Source organism: Poecilia reticulata, linkage group LG10 (genome assembly GCF_000633615.1).
Source record: "Poecilia reticulata strain Guanapo linkage group LG10, Guppy_female_1.0+MT, whole genome shotgun sequence".
Lineage (NCBI taxonomy): Eukaryota > Metazoa > Chordata > Actinopteri > Cyprinodontiformes > Poeciliidae > Poecilia > Poecilia reticulata.
In genome coordinates this window covers 2,114,259-2,126,488 of record NC_024340.1, presented here as the reverse complement: position 1 = coordinate 2,126,488, position 12,230 = coordinate 2,114,259, and the positions used below count along the sequence as shown (strand labels likewise).

The 12,230-nt window shown below is 40.1% G+C and overlaps 1 protein-coding gene across 1 annotated transcript; it reads right to left on the bottom strand.

Annotated features, from left to right (window-relative positions):
- Positions 1-1,343: 1,343 nt before the first annotated feature.
- Positions 1,344-9,707, bottom strand: LOC103470866 (D(1) dopamine receptor-like). Its single transcript, XM_017306944.1, is given in 4 exon segments — positions 1,344-5,401; positions 5,403-5,473; positions 5,566-5,693; positions 8,950-9,707. Coding segments are annotated over 4 exon segments (1,413 nt in total). The 5' UTR covers positions 9,006-9,707; the 3' UTR covers positions 1,344-4,243.
- Between the last annotated feature and the right edge of the window lie 2,523 nt (positions 9,708-12,230).

The following is a 12,230-nucleotide window of genomic DNA, read 5'->3' as shown; positions in this document are numbered from 1 at the left end:
TATCTTCGCTCGGTAAAAACTGAGATTTTTACCGGACCTGAGATTTTGAACTGAGATTACTTTGGAGTTGGTTTTTAATGCAGTGACGATTATTTGACAAAACACCAGTTTCACTTTTATAATTAATCCGATTTAGACTCTCGTGGGTGTAAAATCCTACACTTTGACATACTTGTAGTATCTTGCAAGAGTATTTATACATTTTTTTTTTTAAATTTCATCTCAACTAAAAACTTCAGTGTATTTTTTTGATGTGATGAACCAATATACAATGGTGTATAATTGTAAAGGAAGGTGATACATTGTTTTCAAAGGTCTTTTCAACTAAAAAATATGCAAAGTGAGGCAGAAATCCACTATTTGAAACTGCGAAGGGCGTAGCACAAATTAAAAATTACAACGACAAAGTGGGCTTTGGAAGAACCATTGCAATCATAGAACAAGATAAGTTTAGTCTACTTTAGCCTGGCCACAATCTTCTGCGTAATTCCTCCATTGACCCGGATTCCTCTGGGCCAATCAGCGAACAGAAGAAGTTATGACGTCAATTTTCAAGTCGTTTTATAATGTAGTTTGCCTGTAGTTTTAGCTATGGTAGTGGTGGAAGTGAACAAAGCCGTTCGGTTCAGGTCGACCACGCTTCCAAATATTGAATTAACATGAACAGTTTTCTCATTCAGCTCGGTATTTGGTAGTTTTCATCTTCATAGCGTTAAACTAGATATAATTTAATTTCAGATAGTAAGAAAAAAGGTCTATGTGTGTTTGTTTTTTCATTTGATGTATGTAAAATTATGGTTGAAACTCTCATTTTCAATATTTGTTCTTTTTAAGACATTTGAAAAATATTAATATTGCTTTTTTTTTATGTTTCACATAATCCACAAATTTCTTTTGTTTGTCTATCTTGAAATTCCTAGTAAAATCCATTAAAGTTTGTGGTCTTAATGTGAGAAAAATGTGAAAAAGTTTAAGATACTTTGCAAGCCACTGTAACCCCCTTAAGGTAATTTAGTGTAGCTCATGACAAAAAGAGGGCGCTACAATAATTGTTCCTAAAAAAATAAAACAATCTTTACAACCAAATGCCACTGCTCTCCTCTGCCGTCACACTTCAGGTACGCCATTTAATTTCCTCTGTCAAGGATGTGAATAAATAACAGCACAGTCTTTACCCACAGCTTTATTATCACCTTCACTTCCCCTTTTCAGCACAGTAGGTAAACAAGGAGAGGGGAGCGTCCACGCTCTAAAATCCAGGCTTATCCGTCATTTTTATTTTATTTTYTTAAGTGTGAGAGTGAAGTATTAGTGGAACAATAAAATCACACTCAGCCAACAGATCCAGAGGTGCCACAGTAGTTGCACCGCTTTATTATTGCCAGCTGTTCACAGGACCAGATGGGGCACTTCACTTTGCTAATGACGGCGATACATCGCCAGATTCGACAGACACAGGAACACCAGAATTATATGAGATGGTAGATATGAAACACAGCTGCTCCCATAGGTTTTACTCTTCGCGCACTGGTGTGAAGTTAGCCCCAGGGCTTTTCATGTAAAGGGTTCAAAGCTGAACAAGCCAAAAACACACAACACAGTGGATCCGATGAAAAATAACCTTCGCATCAACAAGTTCACTAAATATCTGCTTGGGCTCTAATGCAAAGAGACACTTGGGAGAAATGTGAAACGTCTTTATCTTTGTTACAGGACTAGAATGAACTCCTTCCAAGTCTAAACTGAGAAGTAAAACTAGAAAACAACCAACAATGCATAATACATAAAAACTGGTTTCAGTGTGCAACTCTGAATCCATTTGGTAACGCTTGTTTTAAAAATGGGCTGGATTTAGAATCATATTTTGAACTAAAAGTCATGACTTTGGATGGATGTCAGACAGAAACTGCAGATTGTCGACAAAATTCATCCACTCTAAAATTATTTCCCCTAATTACATGCTTTTTATTCCCTTTTACAAATAGTCACATGCAAATTTTTTACAATTTGTGAATGAACAATCTCCAACGGGGAGGAATAGTTAAACCAAAAAAGCACAAGTTTTTTTTTCTAATCTATTCAAACTGTTCATCTTTTGTTATTGTTTGTTGTAAAAATAAGTTCAAGAAGAAGTAATGACCTTTTATCTGCACTTATTGTGAGACAAAAGTATATTTTCTTTCTTAGAATGGAAAGCAACAAATTGCGGTTTTCCCCTGGTACAGAATTTTGACAATTTTGAAGGCTTTCTTTCTGCTGTTTCTGTACTTTCCTCAACTTCAACAGCTCATTGATGTAATCTGTGGCTTTTTCATTTCATCTCATAAGACAAAAAAAAAAAAAGCTAATCTGACTTGCCTGCACAGTGAAACAAAAGTTCACAAAGTGTAATCGTAGCAGGAAGTTGGTGTGGATATTCATTAAATGAGCACTAATCCAGTATATATCCTGTTGTGCAGACAAAGTTATTCGGTTTCTTTGCCTAAAACCCAATATCATGCACAACAAAATGTAGTTCCAACCACAAGATTACATACACTCATTTATCATGGATGTGATGATAGTTTCTGTTGACAACAATCTGTTTAAGCAAGTCTTTCTTCCAGGTTGGAATAGATCATACACAATCACCTGACTTTATTAAGAACTTGGTGCCCAAATTTTCTTTAATCCACAAACTTGCAGAAGCTTCTGTAGTGGATTTAGCAGCAAATTGGCCACTCTTTTTGGTAGAGTTAATTTTAATTTGGTGATTTCCTGGCAAGAATACTCTTACCCTTAGCGCTGGGCCTTTGGAAGACCAGAAGATTGTTAGATCTGTTCCATCCATTCCAAAACCAGTTTGGATTTGTTCCTACGCTTACTGGTCTGTTGGAACATCCAATTTTGTCAAAGCTTCAATCATTTAGAGATGATCTGAGGTAATATTGAAAAGTTTCAATCCATTATCCCAATACTGATGTGTGTCTCATCAGCACTAGTAGCAGCAAAACAACTTTCATGTGAAGAGGCGACCCATCTGCGATTTGTCCAAGCTGGCCAACATTTTTAATTCCAGCATATAAGACAGATGCAGAAACAGCCAAATTATAAAACACAGCAATTTTGTAGGACATTGTTCATCTTTTCTGATAATGGACAAAAAACAAAAAAAAAAAAAGAAAAAGAAAGGCCCACATAAAACAGTTAGAAATCTCAAATTTGGGAAAATGCAGTCGTCCTTAAATTTTCAGTAGATGTTTAAAACATCTTACTAATAGAGAAAATAGACAAATACAAGTTAGTCTTGACTCTGTTTCCTGCAGTAATAGTTTATACTTTGAAGAGTGTTATCAGTACAGAGACCTTCAAGTGCTGGTATGTAGTTTCACCGATTGGAAAAAGACTGGTTGATTAAGTTGAAAATTGTCCAGCCACAAGGCAATTTTTGGTGCACTTTCACTTCAAGCTTTAACGTGTCATGCATTAATATTATATCTATTTATAATAATCCAACAACTGGCCGAGGTAAAGGAAGATCCTACTAGGCTATAGTACATCATCACAGCTTAATGCTACTTTCAAAAGAAATTAGGGCCACAGTTTCCCTTTAAAGAGCTGTCACAGAAAACATAAATGCATCTCATCCGCTCTGTTTTGCATTCTGTCTGTAATATTAAGTCACTTTTGGGTGTATTGTGTTCCTGCACCTACACCAAACGTGATTTGGTTAGATGCATGACCTCACTCTTTGCAGACAATTTTAATCGTGTGTAACAGTAGATGTGTGAGCTGTCATGTGATTTGGTAAAGTGCACCAGTTGTGCTGCGATTGCGCTTTATTTGGCGGAGGACGCCATGACACCGTGTACTACTGTCGAGAGTGATGTCAAGGAGAACAGCAGCGTCTGACACAGTGCATGCTGCCCGATCCTGTGGATTATCCATCCTGGAGCCATGTCAGAACCGGTACACGCTCAGACCCCTTGCACAACCAGCACCATCTTAATCTCAATCCCAAATCCACTCTGCTCCCAGACATGATTCTCACTTTGGAAGGTTGTGTAACAGCCACAGAAAACACAGCAGGGTCACACTCACCCGATGCAAACATGTGCACACAGTGTCACAGTACCATTCAGTCACACTAAGCGTTAGCTCAGAATCACAGACAGCRGCGTCCTCTTCTCAGCCAGTCCGGATGCACATTAAGCTCCTGGACTCCTAGAATAAAGGGATGAGTCAGGGCCCGGGGAGTCATGAGTCACTTCTTGTTTAGACTGGCCGTCTCTACGTTGTGGCCTCCTGGATACAGTCTGTGGCAGCCCAGCAGGATGGAGAAGGCCTTGCGGAAATCAGCATTGAAGGCATAGATGATGGGGTTGAGGGAGGAGTTAGCCCAGCCGAACCACACAAATACGTCAAAGGTGGTGGGACTTATGCAAGTGAAGGCCTCTCCTCCGCTTGACTGCTCGCAGAAGGGTACCATGCAGTTTAGGATGAAAAATGGCAGCCAGCAGCACACAAACACCCCCATTATCACCGACAGCGTCTTCAGCACTTTAGTCTCCCTCTTGAACGTCATTTTGAAAGAGCTCTCGGACTCTGCGATGCTGGAACCTCGGCCCACGCTGTTGTGTCTGTTCTTGGCACTCTCTGCGGCACGCTCCAGGGCAGAGATCCTCCTGATTTGTCTGTGAGCAATGCGGTAAATCTGCGTGTACGTGGCGACCATTATGGCAACAGGGATGTAGAAGCTTATGAGTGAGGTGGAGATGGCGTAGGTCCTGTTCAGGCTGGAGTCACAATTTTCAGAAGTGCGGAGGGATGTAGTGTTTGATCCCAGTGACACTAATGCCTCAGTGAGCGGCTTGTAAGGTTTACTCTGGGCTTTGTGCCAGTTCAGCTGCACAGGGATAAAAGAAATGAGGACAGATAACGTCCAGGCCACGCTGATCATAACATAGGCCACTTTGGGTGTCATCTTCCTCTCATAGCGAAAGGGGCTGGAGATGGCCCAGTAGCGGTCCAGGCTTATCACGCAGAGGTTCAAAATGGACGCGGTCGAGCACATGATGTCAAAAGCCACCCAGGTGTCGCAGAAGGAGCCGAACGGCCAGAAGCCCGCGATCTCCGTCACCGCCTTCCACGGCATCACCAAGATGGCCACCAAGAGGTCGCTCACGGCCAACGAGATCACGAAGAAGTTGGTGACTTTGGAGCGCAGGTGACGAAACTTGGTGACGGCAGCGCAGACCAGCGTGTTCCCCAGCAGCGTGGTGAGGATGAGCAGCGACAGGAAGCAGCCGGTCAGCACGCGGCTCGACGGCATCTCGTCTAAGAAGCCATTGTCGATGACGGTCGTGAAGTTCACGAGATCCATCCCTGAAGATGAGTAGGCGGGGGCGGGGGAGAGGACTACGGTCTATGTCATACTGAAGAGTCCTGCTACATCTCCTCTGGGATGAATAGCACAAGATGTCTGTTGTCGATCCTGCAAGCAAAAAGGAAAACAAATCTCCATCATTGTCATTGCCGTGATATGAAAGATGAGATGTTTGAGGCAAATGTGATCTGGAACAGACTTTTGGCCCCTGATCCTGTAAATTAGATTACACTCCATTTGAACTGCAGATGGTATTTTACATCCCACAGGCAACATTCTTCCATTTAGATATCCCAGACTGGATTCAGTGTCTGCTGCTAGGAAATTGCTGTAAAAGAAAAAAAGAAAATAAAATCTATTTTGAAGGTAATTGCTGCCATCTGAATGTGTAAGTTAGCACCTTGTGTGCATCAATGAGAAATTCATGGTATGAAAAGAAATTGACAAATGTGTTTTAATAATACATGGACCTCTAAATATTATCCTCTCAATATCAGTGGGTGCATCAATATTATCACAAAGAACTGTAAAGAATGCAATATTTGTTTGTTGTTTCCTGTTGTCGTTAGCACTCGCTTTGCATGCAAATAAGACGTTCTAAGCGTTGGACGGCGTCTCACTGCAAGAGATGGCCACAACTAACAAATTATGGTCAAATTGCAGAGTGATGGAAGCAATAACAGCCTAATCCCATTTCCTAATATCACGCAGCTCAACTCTGCATTCATTTACTGAAGTCAGATGTAAAGTCGCTCTGTTTGTGGAGAATAAGTAGCTGTCACTTAAACTAATCAGGTTGAACATACAGTGGCAGACAAAACCATTTCATAGTTGTCTAATAGACAAAGATTTACAGAAATATTTAATTTTTATGTTCCAATTAGCACATCGCATTTCACAACGACTACCAGCAGCCAGCAAAATCGTAATCACTTTATTTTGAATACATATTTTTTAGAATCCATTTGAACCAATAATCCTGGCAATATTCACACACAGTAAATGTTTGGGCCCATGCAGGTAGGAAGTGGGTTGAAAAAATAGTGCTCACTCAGGATTATTCCTATGCTAAATATATGCTTTATTGTCCAAAATATTGGGTCATCCTTCCAATTCACTGATTTCGGTGTTCCAGCCCCTTCCACGGTCACATGTGTACAAAATTAAGCACCTAGGTCATGCAGACTGTTTCCGCAAACAGTCTGCAGGAGCTCAGTGAAATCCAGTGCGACACCTTGAGAGCATGACATGTGCAATAAATCCAGTTATGAAATTTCATTTACTGCTTGTGCAATTTTAACACAGTAAAAATGGGTGGAAATGAAAGCAACTAAGCCTCTAACTGGTAGGACCCGTAAAAATTCAACGGTATAAGTTCACGGGATGCTCCAGTGTGCAGAGTTCATTGACTTTCTGCTGAATCAACAGCTACTGGTATTCAAATATCATGAGATGTTCAGATTAGCTCAAGAAAAAAATTATAGCTTCAATGGACAGCAAAAAAAACAAAACAAAACAAATTCCTAATCTCCATCTCTACCGTTCTATTAAAACGTTGAAACTGGCCACATCTGCTGTTTCCTTCATGAAACAACTTTGTTGTTGTTTTCTATCACTTGATTAAAACAACTGAGGACACTTATGATATATTTCTTGTTAAACAAGCATTACCTAATTTATTGCTGACATGGGTAGTCTGAGTCCATGGTAACTGTTGATTTAGCCGATCTTTACTGCTTTCCAGACACATTTTTGCGATCGTAATATTGTGATAATCATGAATTTGCAATGCATTCTGCAGTCCTCCTCGATACACACATTTCACTAGCAGTAACTCCTACCACTTCAGGGAAGACATTTTGGACATTTTTCATGCGTCCACCTTTGTGGGAACAGCTCGGGGATGGCCCCCCATCTGTTTCAACATGACTGCACACCAATGTGCTACGCAAGGCCCATAAAGACATGGATGAGCAAGTTTGACATGGAAGAACCTGGCTGGCCTTCACATAGCACTGACCTCAACCAGATAAAATATGTTTGGTACGAGAGTGTAATAGTGACAGTCCTCCTGTCCAAATTCAGTGTCTGACCTGAAAAATCAAAATGCATTCTAAGAAAAAAAAAAAAGCTGCTTCTGGAAGAATGGTGCAGAATTTCCACAAACACACCTCTAAACCTTAAAGCTACAGTTAGTAAATTTTACTGAAAAATATATTTATATATTTTGTACATATTTGTTAAACCTGTCATGCTGACATGACAGGTTAATATGTAGGTCTCTCTCTGTAGTCCTACTGCCATCTGCAGAAAGACACCGCTCAGTCAGAAACGTCCAATGAGACCCATTAAGAAGGTCTKAGTGTTGTCAACCATCCTTCTGTTCATGCTGCTCACTCCCTCCCCCGCTCCTTCCACACAGGGAAGTCAGTCATGAATGCACTTGACTGTTAGCATGGCCACTAATGATGGCAGATAAACGGTTTTCCTGGAAYGATAAGTTGTTTCTCCGCTTTTGGCACATTGAGCAACACGTACACAGAATGACTGCTAAGACACTYGTCCTGGCTCTGATTGGTTGTTTCTGAGCTGCATATTTCTGCAAATGGCAGTAGGACCACAGAGAGGAGGCAGAGGAGCTTGATTTTTTTTTTTTTGAGTCTTGATATAGAGGCAGTTTTACAAAGCAAATAAAAAAACATATTTTAATAAAAGTTACATATTGCTTTGAGGAAAGTTGGCCAACAATTATAAGAAATGTTTAATGCCAGTAAAGATTTACCAACTAATTACAGAAAAGTGTATACATCATTTTTAACATGCCATATTTAAAATACAATGTAAATAAAAGCAGAAAATACTTTTATACAAAACCAGTCATCTTTTTCACTTGATTTATTCATTTTTATTTTTATTTTATTTGCTGAGAAAGGCAAAGGTAAATCAAATTACAGTCAAGGATGTAAACTAACTCTTTTATTCTTTGAAGATTTCGGTCTCATGTCTTATTAGAAACAACTTTCTTGGTTGTATTAAAAATATTTTAAAATATAAATTTACCAGGGGTATGAATAATTTTTTGGCTTAACTGTATATAAGAAGCCCATTGTGGGTCAAGGCCGTCTTATGACCCATTCAGCCCATGCAGAAATCCTCATGGGGCCCAAATACACATGTTGGCTGGGGATCCTGACCCTGAGCAACAGTCATAGTTGTTTATCTGACCCTTTATGGAAATGAATCTGGTCAACAGAAATTCACTTTACAAGCTGAACTTACAAACTGCTTTGCAGATAAACAATTTAAGTGGACAAACCAACAAAAACAAAAACAAAAAAAATGTGCATTAGTGTTGGATTATTTTTTAATAAAAGTAATTTTTTTTTTAAAATATACATTTATTTATTTTTTATTTCTTATCTTTCCGATTTAAAACAGATCGTTCCTTCAGATCGTTTTTCCAAACATGCCTCTAATAAAGAATAATATCATCCTCTCTCTGCTTTACATCCTAATACACTGACTGCTCTCTACGCTCAGATGCCAGGGTCTTTTTACATGACCCATAAAAACAAATGTCTCACCGCTTCCACGCAAACTTCACCGCGCAGGGTCCGTCCAGAGCGCGTCCGGTCTCCATATCTCACCAACACAAACCAAACAACGTCCCGAATTATGTCCTCCATGTATACATTACTATATGTGCTGATTCAAAGCAAAACGCAACCACACACACACACACACACACAAAACCCTACACTGAAGACAGACACTACAGAAATGAAATGTCCCTCTCGCTGCGTCCTGCTGCAGCCAGAGTACGTGCGGCGTCCACGCAGAAATCCTTACGCCAGACGCCTCAAGTTTCACATGATGCTCCCATTCAGTAAAAAGCGCTGCCTGCTCACTGTAGGAAGGAAAGGCAAATGACTGTGGCATTTCCCCGAGCAGTCTCTCTGCGACAGGTAATCTCCTACCTGTGAATAGCGGCTGTTAAAGGCATCATAATTAAGCCGTGTTTTTCTTGTCAACTGACCCGGTTCGGGCTGCGCTTTGGAGGAGCTTAATGAAACAAAGACAGGTGATAAAACCAGGACAAGGGTCAAGCTTCAGGCTCAAAATCGGCTCTATGACTCCACCTAACGGAGGAAGCTAGCAATTACACAGCAGCGCGCCTTTCAGTCACAATTTAAGTCAGACAGGTTCACTGCCAGATTTGCATGTGCAGAGGTCATCTGAGTGATAAATCATGTAGAGCTTGTAAAAAAAAAAAAAAAAAAAAAAGAAAATTAGACTGTATCACTCCAACCGTAAAACGTATTCATGCTCAGCCCTGGTGTCTCTCACGCTGCACTGTGGTCCCTGGTGTGCTGCATGAAAGATGCAGAGGGATGCAAAAACCCGTCATGACATGTCAGCCGTCACCTTGCGCTGATGTGAATATTTCTGACAGGAGGAAGTGGAACAGCATTAACCCATTTCCTCCACAAATATGCCCTCTGCTAGATGGGCAATGACACATCGCCGATTTGTGCAACGCAGCTAACCTCTTTACCAATCATTAATAATCTTAAACTGAAATGACTGTTTCAAGTCATGAATATTTAACAAGGCATATTGGTGGTTTTGGGTAGTGCGGCCGTTTTTTTTTTAAAAAAACAAACAAACAAAAAAAAAAACACTCCTTCCTGCATCTCTTTGCAGGAGTTTGTCCCTTTGGTCCATCACGGTAATTCACTGGGACTGTTTTCTGAGTGCTGCCTGGCTGCAGGGACATGAAAAACACAGCAGGCCGGGCGGGGCTGAGAGTGGAAAGGTCTCAGAGTTGCAATGCCGCCCTATATTTTAGAGCGCTGCTGCTTTTCTGTGTTCAAAGGTGCAGCTGCCTCTGTGTTACTGATTCCAACGTTCACACCACACAGAGATGCGCCACAGTTGGTGTGTTTTTTCTTTTTCATACAGAACGCCTTGCAAGAAATCACCCGTATACGCTTTGATCTTCCCCACAATTTGTCACGTTACAACCAGAAACTTTAGTGTATTTAGTGTATGTAGCTAATGAAACTGCCTTYAGCGATCAGCTAATTACTAAATAATTAGTGTACGTTGTGTAGCAGGAAGCTGTGTGYAAGTTAATCTCAATATAAATATYGGTTCACCTCATTAGTTTAATAGATAACATCAGTGAACAAACAGCATCTTAAACACCAGAGCAGCTTTAAATGTACAATTTAAACTTGCTAAATAYTTCCTTATATGCTGGGACACTGTATATTAATGGATGTTCACATGAAAATATAACGGTGTTCAACTAAAAGCTAAATTCCTTCTGCAGCTTCTTGGCAGACTGAYATCATAACAAACCAAAGCATATGGATATTACAATCTCTCATCTCAACACTCACTTATCTATGTGCTAATAAACACATGCTTTTGAATGCCAGAACATTTGTAATAAAATAATCGTGAGCACAAATAAGTCCAATAAATACGTTACATTTCAATATTGCAGCTAAAAATGAAAGTATTTTCTATAAAATCACAGAGTGAGATACTGTTTAAAAGCAGCCAAACTTGAGGATTCTCTCACTGAGGGTGTTAAATGTTTACATAGTCTAGTATTTCCGAGCAATAGGACATTCTGACTGAAAGGGCGGTAGAAAAGAATAATTGTAAAACTGAAAACCTACCGACACACAGCTGTCTGCCTGTCCAGGTGGATGGAAATAAAATGATAGGCTGACTATTCATGCATCTCCATAAATGTGGGCTTTATGGGAACGTGGCAAAAAGAAAGACCGCCGTCATAATTCCCAGTTAAAACATTTCAACTTATAAGAGTGCTCTAGTCAGATGAGACTGAAACTGAACCTCCTTGTCTACAGTTAAAATGCTTAACAATCTCCAGTCTGAAACATGGTGGTGGCAGTATTGTGTGTGTGGAGATGCTGTTCTTCCACAGGGACGGAGTTAAAAGGAAAATCAATCCTGACAAAGCAACAGAGACTGCGAAACATTTCAGACTGAGGCAGAGGTTCATCTTCCAACAAGAGAGCAATAGATTCACAGAAACATGTTCATGTTCTCTAAAGTATTGCCTCCGATGGACTAGAAAGAAATTGATTTGTATTCGTTAAACATGTAAAGAACTACTTTCCACTCTGTTCTGATTTGTCCTGTCTGGCCTACTTCAAATCATGAAATACAGTGAAGTTTGCGGCTGCAATGAGACAAAGTCTGAAAAGGTTTGATGGGGGAACGGATCAGGGAAGCATCAAACGTCTCAAATTACTTTAATAATAATGATAACTGACTTTTGCATGTCTCTGTCATGGATAGTTGCAGGCTTGGGTAGTCTTTGTGTTAGCATATGAAAAAGTCGCCGTGATTTCCTTTGATGACAAGCACAGATAACTGTTGCTCTCTGCTACTTTCAGTTCTTCTTCTGCACTCAGGTTGAATAAAAGGTGTGGATCTATGAGCTTCTTATCAAACGTTACCATCACCTACAAGGCATTATCAAACCTCTGTTGCAGAATAAGTATTTTGTACAGACGTCTCACAAACATTTCCTATCTGGGCTCTGGGTGCAAARCCTTGACGATGAACAGGTRAGAGAATGTTCCGATCTATCTGCGAGTCTTCTTCGGGGCTTACGTTGAGAAAATTCGTGCATGCTTGTTATTCCGAATAATTGAATTTCCAAAGTCTCAGTCTAGTTTTCCTGTAAAATGCACATTTTTCTAGGAACACAAACGGCTTTAGTTCCAACAGGTTTGACAGAACAAATCGCTGCATTACATCAAGAAAGGGCTTGTTTTTTATATTCTTGCAACGTTTGTTCACACTGTGATTTTTAACTGTC